The sequence below is a fragment of the Bubalus kerabau genome, chromosome 16 (genome assembly GCF_029407905.1).
Source record: "Bubalus kerabau isolate K-KA32 ecotype Philippines breed swamp buffalo chromosome 16, PCC_UOA_SB_1v2, whole genome shotgun sequence".
Lineage (NCBI taxonomy): Eukaryota > Metazoa > Chordata > Mammalia > Artiodactyla > Bovidae > Bubalus > Bubalus kerabau.
This window is the reverse complement of record NC_073639.1, coordinates 48,149,753-48,176,907: the sequence shown is the minus strand read 5'-3', so window position 1 is coordinate 48,176,907 and position 27,155 is coordinate 48,149,753. Positions and strand designations below refer to the sequence as shown.

General features: G+C 40.9%; 1 protein-coding gene across 2 annotated transcripts; it reads right to left on the bottom strand.

The window, feature by feature from the left end:
- Window positions 1-25: 25 nt before the first annotated feature.
- Window positions 26-26,635, bottom strand: ZNF26 (zinc finger protein 26). Of its 2 annotated transcripts, none has more exons than XM_055550115.1 (5): window positions 26,501-26,635; window positions 26,284-26,336; window positions 7,892-8,018; window positions 7,559-7,654; window positions 26-259 (listed from the first exon to the last, which is right to left on the bottom strand). In XM_055550115.1, the coding sequence occupies exons 2-5, from the start codon at window positions 26,314-26,316 to the stop codon at window positions 243-245; spliced, it is 273 nt and encodes a 90-aa protein (XP_055406090.1). In that variant the 5' UTR covers window positions 26,317-26,336; window positions 26,501-26,635; the 3' UTR covers window positions 26-242. The 2 variants fall into 2 exon arrangements, with proteins under 2 accessions (XP_055406090.1, XP_055406089.1); XM_055550114.1 differs by lacking the exon at window positions 26-259 and adding an exon at window positions 2,743-5,417.
- Between the last annotated feature and the right edge of the window lie 520 nt (window positions 26,636-27,155).

Here is a 27,155-nt window from a genome sequence, read left to right as displayed (position 1 = left end):
AAAAGAGATATGTTGGAGTCTTCACCCCCCACCTCAGAATGTGACTTTAGAGACAGGGTCTTTATAGGGATAATCAAGTTCAAATGGTCATTAGGGTGGGCCCTAAACCAATTAAACTGGTGCATGCATGTGTGTGTTCAGTTGTGTACAACTCTTTGCAACCCTGTGGGCTGTAGCTCACCAGGCTCCTCTGTTCATGGAATTTTCCAGGCAGGAACTGGAGTGGGTTGCCATTTCCTTCCCTAATATGACTGGTATCCTTATAAAAAGAAAAAATTTAAACACAAATTAGACACACATAGGAGAAAATGATGTGGAGAGACAAAGGGAAAAGATCAATATCCAGAAGTCAAAGAGAGGCTTGGAGCAGATTCTTCCCTCAGAATCTGCCAACTCTGTTGGCACCTTGACTTCAGATTTCTGGCCCCCAGAACTATGAAATATATGAAAAATAAATTTTTGTTGCTTAAACTACTTGTTTTGTAGTACCTTGTTACAGCAGTCTAGAAAATGTAAAGATTTTGGTTGCAAAATAAGGTGTTGCTTTAGCAAATGCATAAAAATTTGGAAGTGGCTTTGGAATTGGCAACTGATGGAAGAGTTTTGAGGTACTTGATAGAAAAAGCCCAGATTGCTTTGAGGGCATTATTGGTAGAAATACGAGAATGTTAAGGTACTACTGGTGAGATGTCAGATAAAAATGAAGGACATGTTATTGGAAATTGGAGAAAAGTGGAAGATAACTTGACTGACATGTGTTTCAGTGTTTACCAGAGGACAGAACTTGTGAGTGATGAATTGGGATATTTAGCTGCAGAGATTTCTAAGCTAGGTGTTGAAGTCATGACTTAACCTTTCCTTGATGTTCATAGTAAAACATGGGAGGACAGAGATAAACTGAGACTGTATTGTTAAGCAAAGGGAACTAGACTGCAAAGGTTTGGAAGACTCTCAGCTTACTCATATTGCAAAAAGCAAGAAAGCAAGCTCTGGAGAGAACACCAAGCATGTGGCCACTGTTTGCTCAAGAGATTATGGGTATGTGACTTATGAATCCAATCAATCATTTCGGTAGAAATGCTACCAACTTGGACTCAAAGGAATAGAAAAGTTAAAATGAAGGAACTTTGTCAAACTTCTGAGATTCTACAGGCAGGAAACAGGTTGATAGAGCTATCTAGCTGTGGACACAGACCGAGGGTGGGGCCACTTTCTTGGTTCCAGAGGGCGAAGCCTCCTTTTCAATTCCAGAGAGCTGCCCCACTATTCAGAATTGAAGATTCAGGGCCACCATCCTACTGGGCTTAGAGGACAGAGCATTTAGCCACAGATGATTATTCTCAGACCTTAACATCTAATGGAATTTACCCTGCTAGTTTTGGGGCTTCTCTGGGACTCATAACACCCCTTATCCTGACAATTTCTTCCTTTTGAAATGGGAATGTCTATCCCATGCCTATCTGATTATTGTATTTTGGTAGCAGTTAACTCTTTTGGTTTCATAGGTTCACAAATGGAGAGGAATATTGCCCCAGGATGAATCATATCCCAAATCTCACCCATATCTGATTTGGATGAGATTCTGGATTTAGAGTTGATGCTGGAGTGGATTAACATTGGGTGGGGAGGAAATGTTGGGCAGGGGTGAATGCACTTTGCATGTGAGAAGGACATGAACTTGGTGGGGTTGGGCAGGAGGGCTGACTGTTATGGATTGAATTGCATCCTGTCAAAAATACATTGAATTCCTAACCCCCAGTATCTCAGAATGTGGATTAGAGACAGGGCCTCTACAGAGATAATTAAGTTAAAATTAGGTCAATAGAATGAGACCTAAATCAATATGATCAATGTCCTTATAAAAAGAGTACATTTGGACACAGCTGGTAACTGAAACATGGGGTACTGGAAGAATAAGCTTCCTCCTACAAGGAATGGTCCACTTTTTCAGGGAAGGAAGGGCCTCTACATCAGGAGTTAGCAGGTTCTGGGGTAATACTGTATCTGCCACAACCACTCAACTCTACTACTGTAGTGTATAAGCAATCTACAGCCAGGTTATGGCTGGCTGTGTTCCAATGAAACTCGACTGATGGACACTGAAATTTTAATTAAATAATTTTGTCATTTCATAGTTTGGAAAAATTTTAAACCATTTAAAAATGTAAAAGCTTCTTAGCTTGCCATCCATAAAAGTATCATCAATCTGTATTTGGACCGTGGTCTGCAGTTTGCAAACTTCTAGGCTGTATCCCCGAGTGACAAGCATACAAAGTGTATCATGAGTTTGCTAGGTTGAGTCCTCAGATTCTTCACAGGATCCTCTACTCAAATGATTGATTATCAAGAGACACTTTTTCTAACATGTATACATAAGGGATTGGTGCACTTAAGGTAGATGACTCTGTACTTCAGCAACTGTGTCTTTGATTTCCATCATCTCAACCCTACAACTCTTGAGTAAGCAATTATTTCCACAATGTCAGAGAGCTGCTGACAACACTCTGCACTGAGATGAGATTCAGGCCTTCAAGTCTGGCCTTGTGTTTAAGAACTGATGGAACCAGAACTAGCCATTTCGTCTGATGTTCCAGATTTCTTCATAAATTTAAAAGTTTTCTAGGACAATAACTCCTGAGTGTTGTCAGAATCTTACCAACAGAGTCCACGAGGTTCTTGGTGTACATAAGCAACAACACTATTTCATACTATGAGCTAAAAAATCCACTTTGGAATATAAGTAGAAATCTGAAAGATTTTATTCTTGTTTTAGGAATAAACCTAATCCACAAACCCCACTTTTCTTTAACAGTTTACTAACCAACAGTTTACTAACAGTTTATTCCAGCAACACTATTTACCAATTAAAGACTTTCAGTTACAAGAAATAGAACTCATTATTCTTAACATTAGCAGAAAATAATATTTTTATTGCAAATATGAGGAAGCACACAGAACACCAGAAAACTAGGTTCAGAATATCCAAAGTTATCCTGAGAAATTGAAATAGCAGGAACTAATTGATGGTCTTAAAACTGTGGTACAAGAATGAATTCTGGTATTTCCCTTCTGGTTCATGTGAGACTGAATTAGAGACTCAAACTCCTGGAAAAGAGGTTATCATGACTCAACCGTGGCAGAATGCTCACCTATGGCTGGTGGGAAGGACACCCTGAGAGACACACCACAAGGATGTGCACAACATAGGAGGAGTATTTCTCCAGAGAATTCTAAGCCACTCTTATCAATAAATAGGGAGCAGACACCAAATTGCTAAATACAATCAATCTTCATTACCATGAGTGCCCTTGGAAAGCAGCCCTGTAATAATGGACAGACCCACTTACTGAATAAGTAAAATCATTTGGAGTAAGATAAAATCCTTTCATTTATTAAAATTAAAACTATTTTAGTTATATTGCTAAGAAATAAAGAGACAATACTGATACTTAGCATTTAATATAAAGAATATTGGAAGATGTTATTCCACAAATTATCAAATATAACAAGTTACATTTAAAAATAAAATACCAAAATTTAAAAAAATGCTATGCAGTATTACTCAGGAAAGTCACACTCCATGCCCCTGAACCTTCAAAATATGTTCTTTGCTATTTTCCTATTAGTTACATATTAAAAAATAAAACAAAACTACTTTATCCTCCACCAAGGACTTTCTTCACTCAAAAACAGCATCAAATCTGGAACATGACTCCCCATGTAACACATCTTCTATGGAAAAGTGCTTTCCTGATTTATTAAATTCATATGGACTTAATCTGCATTTCCCAAATTAAATCTTCATAATTATGGTACTGTATATGATACCATTACTGCTCTTTATTCCTTCAACCATTCTCCTGTGTATAAAGATTTGCATGACTTATTTCTGAAAGCTTTTGCATATTCATTCCAAATATGATTGGTGTCTCTCCCACATGACTAATTTGATTAGAATGTATTTTTAGGTGTTCCTACTTATATATCCTGCTTCTATTATCATCTGAATTCTCTTGAGGATCAACTTCTGTGAGTATGCATCCAAATCTATTCTGTTCTGATTTCTCACTTGTGAGTTTTTCGATGTATACGAAGCCCTGAATTCCAACAGAAGGATTTCCCACACTCAGAGCATTTCCATGGTTTCTCTCCTGTATGAACTCTTTGGTGTTCACTGAGAGATGACTTCTGAGTAAATGCTTTCCCGCACTCACTGCATTTAAACGGTTTTTCTCCTGAATGAGTTTTCTGGTGTATCTGAAGTGATGCCTTCCTGGGATAGGCTTTTTCACATTCGCTACATTCATAGGGCTTCTCTGTTGAGTGAGTTCTTTGATGTATAATTAGCTGTGACTTCCCACAAAAGGCTCTCTCACAGAAACTACATTCATAGGGTCTCTCTCCTGTGTGTGTTCGCCTGTGTATAACGAGGTATGATTTGCTGCTGAAAGCCTTCCCACACTCGCTGCATCCATAAGGTTTCTCTCCTGCATGAGCTCTCAGATGTGCAGTGAGCTGTTCCTTCCTGCCAAAGGCTTTCCCACACTCACTGCATTGGTAAGGATTATTTCCTGTATGAATTCCCTGATGCACAACAAGTTGTGTCTTCATATTGAAGGCTTTGCCACAGTCACTGCATTGATAGGGTTTTTCTCCTGTGTGCATCCTAATGTGAACAAGGAGGTATGACTTACTCCTAAAGGCTTTCCCACATTCACTGCATTTATGGGGTTTCACTCCTGTATGAGTTCTCTGGTGCACAACAAATGGTGACTTCAAACTAAAGGCTTTCCCACATTCACTGCATTCATATGGTTTCACTCCTGTATGGCTTCTCTGGTGTAAAATCAGTTGTGATTTCCAGCTGTAGGCTTTCCCACATTCACTGCACCCGTAAGGTTTCCCTCCTGTGTGAATTTCCTGGTGGACAATGAGTTGCGACCTGAAAGAGAAGACTTTCCCACATTCGATGCAAGAGTAGGGCTTTTCTCCTGTGTGGACTCTCTGATGAGCATTGAGGTTTGACTTGGCACTGAAGGCTCTTTCGCATTTAGTGCACTCATATGGTCTCTCTCCTGTATGAATTCTGAGATGTACAATGAGCTGTGATTTACAACGAAAAGCTTTCCCACATTCGTTACATACACAGTTTTTTTCTATACTATGAGTTCTTTGATGCTTAATAAAATATGATTCTTTATACCCATGAAATTGATCAGTATTCTTTCTTAGACAGCTTGTGCCTGAAGCTAAGTTTTGTGTCAAACTTTTTCCATGTGTTTTATATTTAAGGAGTCTTTGTCTTGAAGAAATGTGGGTTTTGCTCAGATGAAGTTTTCCAAATGCATTACAAGCATAGCTTCTCTGAACACTTTCAAATTCATTATGATTTTTCTGGTACCATTCTTCCCAACCGTCTAAGAAAAAAAAAAGCAACATTGTAATTTAAAAATCATAAATAAACCTGATATAGAATGAAAGCACTTTAGAACTGCTATTTAATGAGTATTTTTCTTCTGGTCCAGGCCTCTGACAATGGTTCAAAAGAAAGAATGGCCAAGTGCACACACACCATATAACCAAGTGTGGGGGCAAGGGGAAGTGAATCAAACCACAATAAATCCCTCTACAGAAATGGGCAGCTGATAAGCAGTGATGAGAACTGTTTTTTATATAGAAGTTTAAAAAATTTAGCCTGCACTTACTGATAAAATCCATTGCCAACTATTTATGCCAATTTTATCATTTCAGTTTACTCAAAAGGTGAATTAACAGGGTACATAATAGCTAGGTATAACGTTTAAGATGGTACAATGAGATATTAAAACAGGGATTGAGCCATAAGAAAATTAAGGTAAAAACATTTTAGACAGAAGCAAGAGAAACTCCTCGATTTGAGACTTGAGAAGCAGGAGGTACTGTTCTTTGAGACTGAAAACACTGGGAGAGAGACATGTTTGGAGAAAGACAAAGGACTTTGTTTTGGATCTTATTATACTGGAGATCTTCATTAAATATTCAAACACAGAAGCAGGTAGGCAGTTACACCTAAGTTCTGCTGCTGTTGCTGCTGCTAAGTTGCTTCAGTCGTGTCTGACTCTGTGTGACCCCACAGACGGCAGCCACCAGGCTCCGCCATCCCTGGGATTCTCCAGGCAAGAACACTGGAGTGGGTTGCCATTTTTTTCTCCAATGCATGAAAGTGAAAAGTGAAAGTGAAGTCACTCAGTCGTGCCCAACTCTTAGCGACCCCATGGACTGGAGCCTACCAGGCTCCTCCGTCCATGGAATTTTCCAGGCAAGAGTACTGGAGTGGGGTGCCATTGCCTTCTCTGCACCTAAGTTCAGTGCTCAGTAAAAATTAGGCATCAACAGCACATACAAGGTATTGAATGACACGAGGGAAAGAGCCCTGGAGAAGGTCACATTTAAGGTTGGACAAGAGATGTAGAGAAAATGGGAAAGTCTATCTGTGAAGCCTGAACACTGTGATGATGAGAGTTATAGAAAGGCAAGGTTAAAGGAAAGCAGCAAGAACAGGGCAAGGTCTCGACAGCACCCATCAGACACAAGCCTCAGTCACTCTAGGACATGACTGCTGTACTGGGGACCTCAGAAGCTGTCCTGTTTCCTCAGGACTGCTTGATAAACATTTTCTTCCCCAAAAAAGAAAATGGTGGGAAAACTGAAGAGGAAAAGCAATTTCAGAAGTGTCTTCCAATTTCTGCCACTGAGAATGCAGAATGGGAGCTCAAGAGCTCTGTCCTGAAGCATATAAAGCTGGAACCAGAGTGCAGGAAGAAGAGAGGAGGGGATGACAGCTCTGCTGTTACAACACTGGGAGAAAAAAGCTTCAATTTTCAGGATGGAAGAGTCCTTCCAGAGTTGCAATATAGAGGAGAAGCCCAAACTTGGACAACTTGAAAGGGAGAGGAAGAGTAATCAGGGAAACAAATATAAGGTGCTAAAAACCACTTAAGGCTAGGTTTCAGAATTCTTTTCAGAAAAGTGCCCAAGGGACTTCCCCAGTGTCTGGTGCTTAAGACTCCATGTTTCCACTGCAGGGGGTATGAGTTCTATCCCTGGTCAAGGAACTAAGATCCTGCAAGCCATGAGGTGTGGCAAAAAAGAAGAAGAAAGAAAAGTGGTCAAGAAGGTAAGACTTGTAATTTCCAAATGACTAGTGTGAGAAGAGTGAAGGAAGCAATGAAACCTCCTAAGATGGTCAAGAGGCGAGAAGGAGAAGACTGCAGGTAAAGTTGAGGGAATTAACTGCAAAGGCAAAAGGGAAAATAAGGCCCATGACCACAGTAAGGAATGTGCTTGAGGGAAGGAAACTAACCCAGAAAGCAACCTTTGAGCAGTGTGTAGAGAACAGCCCATCAGCCTCTTGGAGTCATGGGAGGAAAGTGATAGCCCTCACCTGAGGACTCTTGGGCTCATCTTGAGCTGCTCCAATGGTACAAGAGGTTAGAGAACAGTTCCCACACATGACACTGCCTGAATGCCAGCACGGTTTACTCCCCACCTCTCATCTTCATGGTATCTGCTTACCCACCTGGACAGCTCTGATGGGAAACCTCCAAGTTTATGATCCATGGCTCTTCTCCTTGCTCCAACTTGAAGATTAAATCAGGTTTGGTACCATGATACCCTGTTAAGGGAAAGTCATAGAGAATGTAGCCAGACTGCTGAGGACTAAGAGGTCAGGAGGGAGGAAAGAAAGCAGCTTGTTTGCACTTGGGGAAGATGACAGTGAGGAGCTGAGGGTTCAGTAGGGGCTAAAAACATGTGACCTCCAGAGGCTTCAGGGTAGATCAACAAAAGAAAAGGCAATGGTGACTTATGACTCATGATCTGGGCTTGTACAGGCTCATGAAGCTGTACTTACCTACAGACACCAGGTTACTATAGTTTTCCAGAGTCACATCCCGGTACAGGTGTTTCTGCACAGAATCAAGCAGCTGCCACTCTTCCCAGCTGAACTCCATAGATATATCCGTGAATGACAACAACTCCTGTAACAACACACACATTACTCAATAGGCTGCAATTACAGTTGGAGCATGGAGAAGATGTAGAGGACCCAGGAAAGGAGAATATCCTCCACAGTCTGCCTCCTGTGCCCAGGCCACCACTTCTTTTGAGAGGGAATTAAAAATACTACTAATAATTGAGCCTCCATGTGCCACATAATCTTTTGGGTTCTGAAGATTTCAGGATGAGTGAAACCCATTCTGGTCTCAAGAAGGTTTTAGTCTTGTAGAGGGAAACAAACATCTATGCTGGGGCTGGGGTGGGGGTGGGGGAAGCAGTCAACCAGGAGCCCTATTTTAAGCCTTTTACTATTTTTAAGCTTGATAAAAATAAAATACAAAAGAACTACTAAAATTTTTTTAATGGGACAAGCATAATCAAGAAATAAGGATAAGAAAATTATTATGACCAAGACTGTGTGCATAACTCTAGGATATAGAAGCGATTTTAAAATTTGCAAGCAATCACTATACAAAGGCAGTTCTGCTATAATGTGGTATGTATTTACAAAAAAAAAAAAAAAAAAAATCACCACTATGAAAAGTCTCAGGCTTATGGGAAGAACAGGGCTGGGGTGTAACACCTTTATCACCACACATGAAAAAAAGAAAATAAAAAATCTTAATAAAAACAGTAGAGTTTTATACATGTTTAATGGTTAAGAAATATATAAATACCACCACGAATATGGCACTGTACCTTATAAAAGACCTGATGTTTGTGTCAGAAGCCCTGTAGTTTATTATAAAATGGTGAAAATAGGCTTGCCTGAAATCAGAAAGCTCACAGCATTCCCTAACATATTGAAACAAATTTACATTTTTAAAGCAAACATGACAGCAGAATTGACTGTATTTATACATTTGTTCCAATAAATACGAAAACTTAGAAGAGATAGAAACTTTCCTAGAAAATGAAAGTAGTCAAAATTTTCCCAGAAAGAATTAGGAAGACCAGACTGATTAGTCCATGATCATAAAATACACTGAAATTGTAATCAGAGGTATACCCTCTCCATAAAGTAAACAGCCCCACACTATCTATAAGAGTAAGTTTTATCAATATCCAAGAAACAGAAAATTTCTCCCATAGATGTAGAGCCAGGAAATGATGGTAAACCCATTATACAAACTTGTATAATCTCACAGAGAAGGCAAGACAGCACAACTTGCACAATTTCATTTGTTAAAAATACCTAGGGCTTCTCTAGGCGTCCAGTGGTTAAGACTCTGCCTCCCTATGCAGTAGACACAAGTTCGATCCCTGGTCTGGGAAGATTGACATGCCACAGGGGAACTAAGCCCACGATCAATAACTACTGAACCCACGCTCTAGAGCCTGTGCTCTGCAACAAGAGAAGCCACCTCAGGGAGAAGCCCAAGCACTGCAACTAGAGAATAGCCCCCAATTAACACAACTAGAGAAAGCCCGAGAGTGGCAATGAAGACCTAGCACAGCCAAAAATAAATGAATAAATAAATCCTAAAATAAAAACCCAAAACCTAACAGGGACTTCCCTGGTGACCTAGTGGTTAAGATTGTACTCCCAATACAGGGGCCCTTGGTTCAACTCCTGTTCAGGGAACTAGATCCCAGTGGTGCAGGGCTTCAGAGAACAGTTCCCACACATGACACTGTCTGAGTGCCAGTGCAGTCAAATAAGTAAAATGAATATTTTTTAAAAACCTAGATAAAAATACTAACAAATATTTAGATAAAAACATTAAAATGAATCCTATACGTGCATAAACAATAGTTTACAAAAGAAATTATTCCCAAAAATTAAAGGACAGTCCAAACTTTACAAAGAAACAAAACTGTAACAAAAAAATAAGTAACATTAGTACATTAATGGAAAACAATCATCTCAATAGAGAAACAAAGTACTATGATGAAACTTAACACCTTCAAAAATCAGAATTCAGTTCAGTACAGGTAAAAGTAATTTCCCTAAGCCTATAAAAAATATCATACTTTGTGTGAAACATTAGAAGTGTTCCCTCTAAAATCAGGAACAATTTGAAATTGTTCTTCAGAAACAAGTTGAAATCTTCATATCAACTCTACTAGCCAGTGCTGTCCAAGAAGACCCGGCACAGTGGGCACAAAGCAAAATACCAGTGATAAACATTAAGCAAGGAGGAAAAACTACTCTCATTGTCTAAAAACATGATTTTCTGACTAAAAAACCTAAGAGAAACAGCTGGCATAACGTGAAAACCAATAAGACACATCAAGAGGGCAGCAAATTTTTAACAAAATCAACATGTAATAGCTATTTGAAACATCAACAGTAACCAACTTGAAAATGTAATAAGAAAAACAACAACACAAATTGACATAAAGTATTCAGGAATAAAACTTAAAAATAGAGAAAAACATAACCAAAAATATATGTGATAAAATACATAAATATAGAGAAAAAGAAAACACAATAGGGTACAAGATGGTGGAGGAGTAGGTGGATGTGGAATACATCTCTTTCCATGGATACATCAGGAATACACCTTCAGACACAGAAGTGCTTGCAGAACACCAGCGGAGAGCAGACAGGAGTACCTGACCACTGGAAAAGAATATAGAGAACCACGCAAAACTTCATAGGATGAAGGAACTAGGGGGAGAGACAGGTGTATTATCAGGACTGGACCTGCCCTCAGAGGGTGGGGGAACTGAAGCAGGGGTCCAATCTCCACATTGGGGCAACTGTCTGGGTCAGAGGAGAAACATTTAAGGCCAAGAGTGAAACAGCTGATCTGTGGCAGCTTAAATGGAATGAGAATCAGACAGTCCTTGCCACAGCCATATGTACCCTGGACAGGGACACAGGCCCCCTAGAAGGCACAGTGGCTGGGAGCTGGTGCATAGGATTGTGGAGCAATCCCAGGGCGAAGGCTGCTGTTGACTGCAGAGAGATGGACTGAGGGGATGTGAGGGAGGAGACTGTGGTGGGAAATACCTGTGGAGGAAAGATAGGCAGCCATGGAAGCAAGGCGATACTGCTGAGTCATGTGTAGTGGGTGGAGCCATCGCCATAGCCTCTCTCTCCCTACATGCTAGCATTGGCAGCTGAACCCATCAAGCTCCTGACACACTGAACTACAGAGGAGGACCCCACCCAGGGTGCTCCTTTAAGTGACTGATGTGCCAAACTACAGAGTAGGACCCCAGCCAGGGGGAACCCTCTATGTGCCTGACGTGCCCAACAACAGAGAAGGACCCTAGGAAAGGGAGCCTTGTAATGCCTGAACAGGTGGAGCTATAGAGAAAGACTAGCTAAAAGGCCTTCTGATCACCAGCTATCAAGGTCTTGAAAAAGACTCTGATAGGGCCAATAACTCCTGTGGCTGAGGCAGTCCGTGTCCCTGCACACTTGGCACCACCAGGGTACCCACTATCCAAACAGCTGCACCACCTTCACATTCAACCCTCCCTGGGGAAGAGCTGCGACAAGCGAAAAAGTCTTGCGTCTATGCACGTGACGTCGCTTCGGCCATGTCCAACTATTTACAACCCTGTGGACTGTGGCCTGCCAGGCTTCTCTGTCAGTGGGATTCTTCAGGCAAGAATCAGATCAGATCAGTTGCTCAGTCGTGTCCAACTCTTTGCGACCGCATGAATCGCACCACGCCAGGCTTCCCTGTCCATCACCAACTCCCAGAGTTCACTCAGACTCACGTCCATCGAGTCAGTGATGCCATCCTGCCATCTCATCCTCTGTCGTCACCTTCTCCTCTTGCCCCCAATCCCTCCCAGCATCAGAGTCTTTTCCAATGAGTCAACTCTTCGCATGAGGTGGCCAAAGTACTGGAGTTTCAGCCTCAGCATCATTCCTTCCTAAGAAATCCCAGGGCTGATCTCCTTCAGAATGGACTGGTTGGATCTCCTTGCAGTCCAACGGACTCTCAAGAGTCTTCTCCAACATCACAGTTCAAAAGCATCAATTCTTCGGCGCTCAGCCTTCTTCACAGTCCAACTCTCACATCCATACATGACCACAGGAAAAACCATAGCCTTGACTAGACGGACCTTTGTTGGCAAAGTAATGTCTCTGCTTTTGAATATGCTGTCTAGGTTGGTCATAACTTGCCTTCCAAGGAGTAAGTGCCTTTTAATTTCATGGCTGCAATCACCATCTGTAGTGATTTTGGAGCCCAGAAAAATAAAGTCTGACACCGTTTCCACTGTTTCCCCATCTATTTCCCATGAAGTGATGGGACCGGATGCCATGATTTTTGTTTTCTGAATGTTGAGCTTTAAGCCAACTTTTACACTCTCCACTTTCACTTTCATCAAGAGGCTTTTTAGTTCCTCTTCACTTTCTGCCATAAGGGTGGTGTCATCTGCATATCTGAGGTTATTTATATTTCTCCCAGCAATCTTCATTCCAGCTTGTGTTTCTTCCAGTCCAGCTTTTCTCATGATGTACTCTGCATATAAGTTAAATAAACAGGGTGAAAACATACAGCCTTGACGAACTCCTTTTCCTATTTGGAACCAGTCTGTTGTTCCATGTCCAGTTCTAACTGTTGCTTCCTGACCTGCATACAAATTTCTCAAGAGGCAGATCAGGTGGTCTGGTATTCCCATCTCTTTCAGAATTTTCCAGTTTATTGTGATCCACACAGTCAAAGGCTTTGGCATAGTCAATAAAGCAGAAATAGATGCTTTTCTAGAACTCTCTTGCTTTTTCCATGATCCAGTGGATGTTGGCAATTTGATCTCTGGTTCCTCTGCCTTTTCTAAAACCAGCTTGAACATCAGGAAGTTCGTGGTTCACATATTGCTGAAGCCTGGCTTGGAGAATTTTGAGCATTACTTTACTAGCGTGTGAGATGAGTGCAATTGTGCGGTAGTTTGAGCATTCTTTGGCATTGCCTTTCTTTGGGATTGGAATGAAAACTGACCTTTTCCAGTCCTGTGGCCACTGCTGAGTTTTCCATATGTGCTGGCATATTGAGTGCAGCACTTTCACAGCATCATCTTTCAGGATTTGGAATAGCTCAACTGGAATTGCATCACCTCCACTAGCTTTGTTCATAGTGATGCTTTCTAAGGCCCACTTGACTTCACATTCCAGGATGTCTGGATCTAGGTGAGTGGTCACACCATTGTGATTGTCTGGGTGGTCAAAATCTTTTTTGTACAGTTCTTCTGTGTATTCTTGCCACCTCTTCTTAATATCTTCTGCTTCTGTTAGGTCCATACCATTTCTGTCCTTTATCGAGCCCATCTTTGCATGAAATGTTCCTTTGGTATCTCTGATTTTTTGAAGAGATCTCTAGTCTTTCCCATTCTGTTGTTTTCCTCTATTTCTTTGCATTGATCACTGAAGAAGGCTTTCTTATCTCTTCTTGCTATTCTTTGGAACTCTGCATTCAGATGTTTATATCTTTCCTTTTCTCCTTTGCTTTTTGCTTCTCTTCTTTTCACAGCTATTTGTAAGGCCTCCCCAGACAGCCATTTTGCTTTTTTGCATTGCTTTTCCATGGGAATGGTCTTGATCCCTGTCTCCTGTACAATGTCACAAACCTCATTCCATAGTTCCTCAGGCACTCTATCAGATCTAGGCCCTTAAATCTATTTCTCACTTCAACTGTATAATCATAAGGGATTTGATTTAGGTCATACCTGAATGGTCTAGTGGTTTTCCCTACTTTCTTCAATTTCAGTCTGAATTTGGCAACAAGGAGTTCATGGTCTGAGCCACAGTCAGCTCCTGGTCTTGTTTTTGCTGACTGTATAGAGCTTCTCCATCTTTGGCTGCAAAGAATATAATCAATCTGATTTCGGTGTTGACCATCTGGTGATGTCCATGTATAGAGTCTTCTCTTGTGTTGTTGGAAGAGGGTGTTTGTTATGACCAGTGCATTTTCTTGGCAAAACTCTATTAGTCTTTGCCCTGCTTCATTCCATATTCCAAGGCCAAATTTCCCTGTTATTGCAGATGTTTCTTGACTTCCTACTTTTGCACTCCAGTCCGCTATAATGAAAAGGACACCTTTTTTGAGTATTAGTTCTAAAAGGTCTTGTAGGTCTTCATAGAACCGTTCAACTTCAGGCAAGAATGATGGAGTGTATTGGCCAATACTGGTTGCAGTCCGTTTCTAGAGCACTATATTTCCTGCTGCCCTAGCTGCCAACCCCCCTGAGTACCTGATGCTTACAAAACCCCTGTGACTCAAGCAGCTGCCCTACTTCCACACCTGGCCCTCACTGGGGCAGACCCAAGTCCTCCAAGGCAGACTCAGGAGCAAACCCCAGTGGACAACCCACATGAAGAGGTGGTATTAAAACCACAAATGAAACCCAGGAGCAGTGTGGCTAAGGAAGAGGACCCAAAACCTTCCCACCAGCTGTACCAGCTGCAGATTAAATCCACATGATCAGCTAGGCAGACTCTGTATCTATGGAATATATAAAAGGACGTTGAGAGCTCCCACAAAAGAAAACACAGTAGTTTTGATAGTTGTGGACACTAGAGACAATAACACAGAGGAGCAGGACTAGATTAGAGTCTGAGCTGCCCCCTACATCAGGTCCAGAAACCAGTGCAGTGTTGGAAGGTACCCTCGTGGGGCAAGGTGGACTGTGACTCCCAGCACGGGAAAGAATGCTGACAGCACTGACTCAAGAAAAATATTTACTATTCTTATATTTTTACTTGTTTGGTAGTTTCTTTTGGATTTCTTTCTTTTTCCCTCTGTTGTAGTTGCCAATTTTATTAGCCCTATGAAATCTAATTAAGCTTTTGAGATTTTTTTTTCAGTCACACTTTTTATTGTTGTTACAAAACTCTGCCTCTATGTTGGCCTTTTGCGGTTCTGTGGAGTTTTGCTTTTATTCTCTTTTTCTCTCTCTTTTTTTAGTTTTAATTTAAAAAATTAAGCCTGTTATTATTTTTTCTACATTTACTCACTGTTTGCTTTCCCTATTGTTCTTTTCCCCTTACAATTAATCTTTAATGTACATAAATCTTCTTTATCTACCTCTGTTTAACTTTACATATCTATTCTTTCTTTTCTTCCCTTTTTTCATATTTGTTAGTTTTGGTTTCACTGCTTTATTTCCCACTTGCGCCTTGCATTAGTTTCATTTTCCAGTTTGTGGTTTAGTTAAGTTTTGTTAACTGGTAGATATCATTTTTGTTTTCTTTTGTTCACTAGGTCAATCTATTGTACTTTATTTTTGTTGGACTGTTTTGACTGTGCGTATAGGTGTGTTTGTATATTCCATTATTTTAATTATTATTTGCCTGATTTTGTAACTGCCATTTGTCTGGGGTTCATCTTTGGTTTCTTGTTTTCTGGTATTTGTTTTAATCTCACTTAATGCCATAACAAACCACCTATGGAATCTTCATTCCTGGCCAGAGATCAAACCCTAAGCCTTTGGAGTGGGAGCACTGACTCCAAGATCCTAGACTACCAGAGAACTCCTAACTCTAGGGAGTATCAAATAGTGAGGACTCACACAAAGGAAACCACTTGAATACAAGACCTGGCATCACCCAAACGCCAGTAGCACCCTGTGCAGGATGCCTCATTCAAACAAACAAGACAAAAATACAAACCCAATCACCAGCAGACAGGAGTACCACCTCACTCGCCCTCTGCACAAATCTCACCCTATACAAAGCTTACACAAACCACCTTACCTTAGGAGGTAAGGACCAACCTTAGGAGGGCAGAAACCAAAAGGAAGAAAGAATTCAACCTTGAAGCCTGGAAAAAGGAGACCTCAAACACAATAAGTTAAAATAAAAAAACACAATGAAAGGCAGAGAAGTACTACACAAATAAAGGAACAAACTAGAAACACAGAAGTTCAAATAAATGAAGAGAAAATAGGAAAAATACCTGAAAAAGAATTTGGAATAATGATAGTAAAGATTATCAAAACCCTCGAAAACAGAATTGAGAAAATGCAAGAAACAATTAACAAAGACCTAGAAAAATTAAAGAATAAACATACAGAGAAAAACAACACAATTACTGAAATTAAAAATACTCTAGAAGGAATCAGTAGAAGAATATCTGAAGCAGAAGAACGAATCAGTGAGCTGGAAGATAAAATGGTGGAAATAACTTCTGAAGAGCAGAATAAAGTAAAAAGAATGTAAAGAGTTGAAGACAGTCTCAGAGATCTCTGGGACAATATCAAACACACCAACATTTGAATTATAGGGCTCCCAGAAGAAGAGAAAAAGAAAATGTGTGAGAAAATTTTAAAAGAAATTATAGCTGAAAATTTCTCCAAGATGCAAAAGGAAATAGTCAATCAAATCCAAGAGGTGCAAAGAGTTCCATACAGAATACACCCAAGGAGAAACACGCCAAGACACATACTAATCAAACTAACAAAGATTAAACACAAAGAAAGAATATTAAAAGCAGCAAGGGAAAAGCAACAAGTAACATACAAAGGAAACCCCATACGTTTAACAGCTGATCTTTCAGCAGAAACTCTGCCAGCCAGAAGGGAATGGCAGCATATATTTAAAGTACTGAAAAGGAAAAGTCTACAACCAAGATTACTCTACCTGGCAAGTATCTCATTCAAAATTGATGGAGAAATCAAAAGCTTTTCAGACAAGCAAAAGTTAAAGAGAATTCAGGACCACCAAACCAGCTTTACAACAAATGTTAAATGGACTTATACAGTCAAGAAATACAACAGAAGAAAAAAGATCTATAAAATCAACCCCAAACAATTAGAAAATGGAAGTAGTAACATATATATCAGTAATTACTTTAAACATGAATGGATTAAATGCTCCAACAAAAGACAGACTAGCTGAATGGATACAAAAGCAAAATCCATATATATGCTGCCTACAAGAAACCCACTTCAGACCTCAAAACACATACAGACTGAAAGTGAGAGAATGGAAAAATATATTCCATGCAAATGGGAAGCAAAAGAAAGTTGGAGTAGCAATCCTCATATCAGACAAAGTAGACCTTAAAATAAAGAAGATTACAAGAGATAAGAAAGGTCACTATATAATAATCAAAGGATCAGTCCAAGAGGAAGACATAACAATTGTAAATATCTATGTACTCAACATAGGAGCACCTCAATACATAAGACAAACACTAACAGACATAAAAGGAAAAATTGACAGTAACACAATAATAGTAGGAGACTTTAACACCAATGGACAGATCATCAAAACAGAAAATTAATAAGGAAACACAAGTCTTAAAATGATACATTAGATGAGATGGATCTCATTATCTTCAGGACATTCCATCCAAATGCAGAAAAATACACCTTCTTTTCAAGTGCACATGGAACATTCTCCAGGATAGACCACATCTTGGGTCACAAATCAAACCTCAGTAAATTTAATAAAATTGAAATCATATCAAACATCTTTTCTGGCCACAATGCTATGAGACTAGATATCAATTACAAGAAAAAAACTGTAAAAAACACAAGCACATGGAGATTAAACAATATGCTTCTAAGTAATGAACAGGTTACCGAAGAAATCTAAGAGCAAATAAAAAAATTCCTAGAAACAAATGACAATGAAAACGTGACAACTCAAAACCTATGGGATGCAGCAAAAGCAGTTCTAAGAGGGAAGTTTATAGCAATACAATCCAACCTCAAGAAACAAGAAAAACATTGAATAGACAACCTAACTTTATACCTAAAACAACTGGAAAAAGAAGAACAAAAAACCCCCAAAAAATCAGTAGAAGGAAAGAAATCATTAAGATCCAAGCAGAAATAAATGAAAAAGAAGTGAAAGAAACAATAGTAAAGATTAATAAAACTAAAAGCTGGCTCTTTGAGAAGATAAACAAAATTGACAAACCCTTAGCCAGACTCATCAAGAAAAAAAAGAGAGAAGAATCAAATCAACAAAATTAGAAATGAAAAAGGAGAGGTTACAATAGACAACGGAAAAATACAAAAGATTATAAGAGACTATTATGAACAACTTTATGGCAATAAAATGGATAACCTGGAAGAAATGGACAGATTCTTAGAAATGTTCAATCTTCCAACACTGAACCAGGAAGAAACAGAAACTATGAACAACTCAATTACAAGCACTGAAATTGAAACTGCAATAAAAAATCTCCCCAAAAAACAAAAGCCCAGTACCAGATGGCTTCACAGGAGAATTCTATCAAACATTTAGAGTAGAGCTAATGCCAATCCTTCTGAAACTCTTTCAAAAAATTGCAGAGGAAGGAACACTTCCAAACTCATTTAACAAGGCCATCACCCTGATACCAAAACCAAACAAAGACAACACACAAAAAAGAAAACTACAGGCCAATATCACTGATGAACACATGAAAAATCCTCAACAAAATTTTAGCAAACAGAATTCAACAACACATTAAAAAGGTCACACACCATGATCAAGCTGGGTTTATTCCAGGGATGCAAGAATTCTTCAATACATGCAAACCAATCAATGTGATACACCATATTAACAAACTGAAGGATAAAAACCATACAATAATCTCAACAGATGTAAAAAAAGCCTTTAACAAAATTCAGCACCCATTGATGATTAAAACTCTTCAAAAAAATGGGCACAGAAAGAACTTACCTCAAAATAGTAAAGTCCAAATATGATAAGCTCACAACAGACATTATTTTTAATGGTGAAAAACTGAAAGCATTCACCCTAAGATCAAGAGCAAGACATGGGTGTCCACTTTCACTGCTATTATTCAACATAGTTTTGGAAGTCCTAGCTACAGCAGTCAAAGAAGAAAAAGAAATAAAAGGAATCCAGATTGGAAAAGAAGAAGTAAAGCTTTCACTGTTTGCAGATGACATGATACTGTACATAGAAAACCTGAAAGAGACTATCAGTAAACTACTAGAGCTAATCAGTGAATATAGCAAAGTTGTAGGATACGAAATCAATACACATAAATCACTTGCATTCCTATATACTAACAATGAAAAATCAGAAAGAGAAATTGAGGACTCAATCCCATTCACCATTGCAACAAAAATAATTAAATATCTTAGAATAAACTTACCTAAGGAGACAAAAGAACTGTACACAGAAAATTATAAGACACTAATGAAAGAAATCAAAGATGACATAAACAGAAAACAGATGGAGAGATATTCTGGGTAGGAAAAATCAATATTGTGAAAATGACTATACTACCAAATGCAATCTACAGATTCAATGAGATCTCTATCAAATCACCAATGGTATTTTTCATAGAACTAGAACAAAAAGGGAGAAGGCAATGGCACCCCACTCCAGTACTGTTGCCTGGAAAATCCCATGGATGGAGGAGCCTGGTAGGCTGCAGTCCATGGGGTCACTAAGAGTCAGACACAACTGAGCAACTTCACTTTCACTTTCCACTTTCATGCACTGGAGAAGGAAATGGCAATCCACTCCAGTGTTCTTGCCTGGAGAATCCCATGGACGGAGAAGCCTGGTAGGCTGCAGTCCATGGGGTCGCACAGAGTCGGACACGACTGAAGCGACTTAGCAGCAGCAGAAGCAGAACAAAAAATGTCACAATTCATTTGGAAATACAAAAGACCCTGAATAGTCAAAGCAGTCTTGAGAAAAATGAATGGAGGTGGAGGAATCAAGCTTCCTGACTTCACACTATACTACAAAGCTATAGTCATCAAGACAGTATGGTACTGCCACAAAAACAGAAATATAGACCAATGGAACAAGATAGAAAGCCCAGAAAGAAACCCTTGCACCTATGGGTACCTTATTTTTGACAAAGGAGGCAAGAATATACAATGGGGCAAAGATAGCCTCTTCAATAAAAGGTGCTGGGAAAACTGGACAGTTCATGTAAAAGAATGAAATTAGAACACTTCCTAACACCATACACAAAGATAAACTCAAAATGGATTAAAGACCTAAATGTAAGACCAGAAAATATAAAACTCTTAGAGGAAAACATAGGCAGAACACTTGATGACATAAATCAAGGCAAGATCTTCTATGACCTGCCTCTTAGAGTAATGGAAATAAAAACAAAAGTAAACAAGTGGGACCTTATTAAACTTAAAAGCTTTTGCACAGCAAAGGAAACTCTAAGCAAGGTGAAAAGGCAACCCTCAGAATGGGAGACAATAATAGTAAATGAAACAACTGACAAAGGATTAATTTCCAAAATACATAAGCAGCTCATACAACTCAATGCCAGAAAAACAAACAACCCAATCAAAAAGTGGGGAAAAGACCTAAACAGACATTTCTCCAAAGAAGATATACAGATGCTTAACAAACACATGAAAAGATGCTCAACATCGCTCATCATCAGAGAAGTGCAAATCAAAACTACAATGAGATATCATCTCACTCTGGTCAGAATGGCCCTCATTAGAAAGTCTACAAACAACAAATGCTGGAGAGGGTGTGGGGTAAAGGAACCATTCTGCATTGTTGGTGGTAATGTAAATTGATATAGCCATTATGGAAGACGGTATGGAGATTTCTCAGAAAACTAAGAATAAAACCACGATATGACCCAGCAATCCCACTCCTAGGCATATACCCTAAGGAAACCAAAATTGAAAAGGACACTTGTATCCCATGGTTCACTGCAGCACTATTTATAATAGCTAGAACATGGAAGCAACTTAGATGTCCATCGACAGATGAATGGATGAAGTTGTGGTACAAAAACACAATGGAATATTACTTGGCCATAAAAAGGAATGTGTTTGAATCAGTTCTAATGAGGTGGATGAACGTAGAGCCTATTATACAGAGTGAAGTAAGTCAGAAAGAGAAAGATAAATATCATATACTAATGCATAAATATGGAATCTAGAAAGATGGTACCCCACTCCAGTAATCTTGCCTGGAAAATCCCATGGATGGAGGAGCCTGGTAGGCTCCAGTCCATGGGGTCGCTAAGAGTCAGGCACAACTGAGAGACTTCACTTTCACTTTTCACTTTCATGCATTGGAGAAGGAAATGGCAATCCACTCCAGTATTCTTGCCTGGAGAATCCCAGGGACAGAGGAGCCTAGTGGACTGCCGTCTATGGGGTCGCACAGAGTCGGACACGACTGAAGCGACTTAGCAGCAGCAGCAGCAGAAAGATGGTACTGAAGAATTTATTTGCAGGGCAGCAATGGAGAAACAGACATAGAAAACAGACTTATGGACATGGGGAGAGGGAAGGAGAGGGTGTGTATGGAGAGAGTAACATGGAAACTTACATCACCATATATAAAATAGATAGCCAACAGGAATTTGCTATGTGTCTCAGGAAACTCAAACAGAGGCTCTGTATCAATCTAGAATGGTGGGATGGGGAGGGAAATGGGAGGGTGGTTCAAGAGGGAGGGGGTTGATTCATGTTGAGGTTTGACAGAAAACGACAAAATTCTGTAAAGCAATTATCCATCAATTAAAAAATAAAAAAAGAAAACACAATAGCCCAGATACAGGAAGCAATGTATCTACTGACAGATGAATGGATAAACATACAACACACAGACACACACACATACTAGAATATTACTCATCCATTAAAAGAAAACCCACAATCTTGCCATCTGTAACAACATGGCTAGAACTAGAAGGTATTATGCTAAGTGAAATAAATCAGACAGAAATACAAATACCATATGACCTTACATGTGGAATCTAAAAGATTAAATGAACAAATAAACAGAAGAAAAACAGACACATAAATACAGATACCAAAAAGGTGGTCGCCAGAGGTGGAAGGATGGTGAAACAGGTGAAAGGGATTAAGAGGTACAAATCTCTAGTTATAGAACAAATTAGCCACGGGGATTCAGCATAAGGAATATGGTCAATAATATTATATGGGGACAGATTACTAGACTTGGGGCAGAGATCATTTCATAATGTATGCAAATGTCAAATCACTATGTAGAACATCTGAAAATACCATAATATCGTGTATCAACTATATTTCAAATATATTCATATTTTTTTAAAAAAGAAAAAAGAAACCGAAGGACCTGAATAATTGAGTAACATTTATGATATATAGATTCAATATGGTATAAATATCTCAACAAATTAATTTATAATTTCAATGTATTATCAAAATACGAAGATATTGCACTTTATTTCATCTAATGGTAAGTATTTTCTAATACTCATTCACGATAAATAAAATTATACATTTGGACTACAGCTGCTACAACTAGAAAATTAATGGTAAATTACAATCCATGAACATCGAGACCCACGGATGAAAGGAGAACTAAATGAGCTAAATTCCAAAGAGGGGAGAGCTCTTCCAAGATAAGCTAAGAGTGCTCTGGTTGTTTACTTCGCTGAGGGCATTTGTCCAGCCTGCGAATAGGCAGGGTGGGCTCAGCTGAGATAGAGGATGACACCAAGAGAAAAAGAAACCAGTAGACCCTTCGTGCCCACCCTGGACAGCAGGCTCTTCCCACCGAGTGTTTGCTGAGTGTGGTCAGTGCAGGAACTGGGCAGGAAAGGCAGACTGATTCTCCCATGGTTTCAAGGCACCAAGGACACAAAGTACGCAAGGTAGGAGCCTGCGATCAGCACACCCCTTGAAAACAAGGTGATCCAAGTTCAACTAAAGCAGCAATCCAGTCCCAAACCAGCTTGATGCCTGTTTAGATGAAATGATCAGTCACTCCCCATCTGCACAACAAAGCAAAGGGGAAACACACTCTGGTAGAAAGTAACATTGAACTTCAGTCTCTGTGGTTCTTTTTATACCAATTCACATACACAAACACACACATACACAAGTCAAGAAAGAATAACAGAGCTAACTTGGCAAAATAACAATGGGGGAATCTGGGTGAAGAGTGGTTTTTTTTTTTTTTTAATATAATACAGGAGGTTATTTTATTCTACTTTTGCCACTTCTCTAGTTTTGAAATCATTTCAAAATAAAACATAAAATACAATAAACTCCTTGGGCTCTCCAGATGATCGTTTGCATACTTAAAGGGCCCTTCACAAGCTAGCCCTCCTCTCACATGCTCCCCATTCTGGCCATATGCCTTCTTTCCACTACACAATGCATCTGCTGGTTCTCACGGCAAGGCCACCAACTTGGCTGCCTCCAAAGCCTGGAATGCGTCATGTTCTGTGCCTTCATCTGCCCATGATCATCAAGTTGTCGTTCAGATTCTGCTTAAATGCTGCCCCAAGACAAGTAGCCACCCAGCCACTCTCATGTGCAGAAACACCCACAGTTTTGTTCATGATGTTCCTCTGATATGTCTTACCACCTCCCACACCCTCCATGGGGTTATGGGCCCTGTTAATCTTGTTCATCCCTACATATCCTAGAAAATTACCTGGCATAAGAGTCAATAAATGTTTGCTAAATACATGCACTCAAAAATAAGGAAATACAGTTTACGTTTGTCAAAGTCTCTTAGGTCCTAAGGGCAATAAGAGCACAGACTCTGAAGACATTCTGCGTGGGTCTAAATCTTAGCTCTGCCACCCTCGTCTCCTTGTTTCCCTTACTAGTTTGGGACTGTGGGCAGCCTCACCAGTTTCCTCAGCTGTACAATGGGGACATACTTGCCTCACAGGGCCCTGAGACTTTAATGACGTCACACACACAAAGTGCCTAGGCCAAGAGTGGTGTCTATTAATGTTATTCAATAGTTGTAAAGTCTTCTTTATTAATAGGTCCTGTACACTTATAACGGAGAAGGCAATGGCAACCTACTCCAGTACTCTTGCCTGGAAAATCCCATGGACGGAGGAGCCTGGTAGGCTACAGTCCATGGGATCGCTAGGAGTCAGACATGACTGAACGACTTCACTTTCACTTTTCACTTTCATGCACTGGAGAAAGAAATGGCAACCCACTCCAGTGTTCTTACCTGGAGAATCCCAAGGAAGGCGGAGCCTGGTGGGCTGCTGTCTATGGGGTTGCACAGAGCTGGACATGACTGAAGCGACTTAGCAGCAGCAGTACACTTATAATGTTCATTTATTTTATATTTCTTAATTGCTATCGCAAATACATTCTCTCATTGTACTTTCTGTATAATTATTGTTTAAAGACAAAAAGTTAATTGATTTTTGAGGTTAACTGTATCCCTCAGGCCACCTTAATGAAATCCTTTCCCCCTGACACCAAAACCCTTCCTATCATACTTGATCACCTAAAAAAAAAATACTTTACTATACTATTACTAATTGCTTCTTTACATCCTGCTGTCCATGTGCTAAGTCGCTTCAGTCATGTCTGACTCATTCTGACCCCATGGACTCTGGCCCACCAGGCTCCTGTCCATGGGATTTTCCAGGCAAGAATACTGGCAAGGGTTGCCATTTCCTTTTCCAGGGGATCTTCCAGACCCAGGGATCAAACCTGCATCTCCTTTGTCTCTTGCAGTGGCACTCAGGTTCTTTACCATTAGTGCCACCTACACTCCTAAAGGAAATCAACCCTGCATATTCACTGGAAAGACTGATGCTGAAGCTGAAGCTCCAATACTTTGGCCACCTGATGTGAAAAGCCGACTCACTGGAAAAGACCCTGATGCTGGGAAAGACTGAGGGCAGGAGAAGGGGGTGACAGAGGATGAGATGGTTGGATGGCATCATGGACTCCATGGACATGAATTTGAGCAAATTCTGCGAGATAGTGAAGGACAGGGAAGCTTGGTGTGCTGTAATTCATGGGGTTGCAAACAGTCAGAAATGACTGAGTGACTGAACAACCATCACCACCTATACTATTACTAATCACTTCTTTACATCCTGCTGTCCACAGCCTAATGCAATTCCTTCACCTCTTAGGAGGTGAATATCTGTAGCACACCCGGTATTCTGTTTGCTCTGGAAAAAGTGCTTTAGACCTGTAAATTCTGAAATCCAAGAAGCACCTTTTGGCCTTATGAAATACTTTTAAGGAATTTCACATCATGGCTTCTAAGAAGTTCTCTTTTCTCAAGTTTGTAGGGGAAAAACCACTCTCCAAATGTTCTCTCACCTCTCCTGCACCCCAGCCCCTCTTTAATGCAGCCCTTGTCATTGTTCTGAGGCCTCTATTTGGTCCTTTTTGGTGCTCTACTCCTATACCTATAACTCCTATAGTTAAAGGCACTAACATAGGTGCCTTTAATCGGTACATGTTAGTTGAAAACTCCCACCTGAGCTACAGACTCGACTGTAGGCACCACATATTAAAATACCTACAAAGCTACACTCTGAGGTCTAGTGGTAAAGAATCCACCTGCCACTGTAGAGGACATGGGTTTGATTCCTGGTCCAGGAAGATCCCACATGCCTCGGAGCAACTAATCCCTTGCACCTCAACTACTGAGCCCCCGCTCTAGAGACCAGGGACCATAACTATTAAGCCCACATGTTGCAACTACTAAAGCCCGCTTGCCCCAGAGCCTGTGCACCACAAGAGAAGTCACCGCAATGAGAAGCCCAGACGCTGCAACTAGAGAGTAGCCCCCACTCACTGCAACTAGAGAAAGCCGGAGCAGCAAGGAAGACCTATCCCCGCCACCACCACCCCCAGCCACAGGCAAAGATAAATAAATCTTAAAAGAAGGAAAGGGAAAAATAAAAAAAGCTACATACACTCTGTCCCTGGATACTTCTTCCAACAGTGTTCTCAAGACCGGACACATCACCGGTGTACCAACAGCTCAGGATTTCAGCATTCGCTGTTAAGTCTCCCTCTGGTTCAGTCCTCCAACCACCTGCACGGTCCAGAGGGTCCACTGGCTCTCTCCTCTCACAACACTGCTCCTTCCCGCTTTGAATCCTTAAACTCCTTCCCCGCCATCCTGCCCAACGACTCTGTGCGCCAGACCACAGCTCCTCTAAAACAAGAAACGTACGTGATTTCTTTGCACTGCCAGCATCAATCTCTGGATCCAGCTCACGAGGGTACTCAGTATACAAACATCTGAACAAGCTAATGAACAAAAAGGAGATAATTTCCCTGCTGATGCCCTGAAAATGTGGACGCGAAGACAACTCTATACTTGTGTGTGGAAAACCTGAAACGATAGAGGATCATTTCCTTCACAAGGGCCCTCACTGCCCTCAGAATTCAGGGTCCGCTGTAGACAACAAAGCAGAGTAACTGCGCACGGACAGGGCACCGGACACCAAGTGCCAGAAGACAAGGAACGTTTATGGAGACTCAGGGGGATGGCGGGGAATATGTGAGTTCAGGCCCTGGTGTGACCGTGAAGGGATGAAGAGGTCCGCCCTCACGGCCGAGTCAGCTTTCTTAAGTGAAAAAGTCCCTACTTACCGAACACGAAGCTGTCGGGAACCTGGTGGCCATCCCGGGCTGTTTCGTGCAGGCTGCGGAGGAGAGAACCGAACTCTGACGATATCCCTGCTGATCCCACCCCGCCCACCAAGAGGGGGTCCGCGGGCACTAGGCACCTGCCCCTCCGGGGCTGAGTCCCTCTTAGGGAAGGGGCCTCCGGGCCCGGGCAGAGGGAACTTGGACAATGAGTTTGTACCGCTCTGTAGCCCTGATGCGGGAGGGACCGAGGCCGGGCTGGCTGCTTCTACGCCGGGATCGACCGTGGGGGCTCAGCTGGTCAAGATCCTGTTTCGCACAGGACGTTTCTGGGCCAGGGTAACTTCGCGTCTCAGCTAGCTCCGCAGTCTCTGAAACAGAACGCCCCCGCCCCGCCCCTGAGCACAGAAGCCCTGACGGATACAGCCCGTTAGGCGCGTACTCCTTTACAGCCGCAGGGCGGCGCAGGCGGAAGTACGTCACGTGACGACCAGCGGCAGGCAGAAAACTACATCTCCCAGACTCCTCTGTGAAGGAAGAGGACCTGGATAGACGGGCGAGGCCTCATGGGAAAGGCGGGCGGGCTCTAAGAGAGTCGGTATAGGTCGTTTCCGCTACCTCAGAGAAGAGCTAGCGTCTGGGCAGTGGCCGGTGGTTCGGTCTTGTGGCCAAACCAGGTAGAGTTCGTAGAGGAAGGCACAGCCGAGAACGACACCGTGTGAGACTATGAGGTGCAGTGCACAGGGTTATAAAACAGTATGTCAGTGTTATACTGAATATCAGTGCACGAAATAATAGTTACCAACTTTATAGAGGAGAAAGTATAGTAGATGAGAAGTAGAAGGACATCAATATTGGGACACACAAACGTGCGG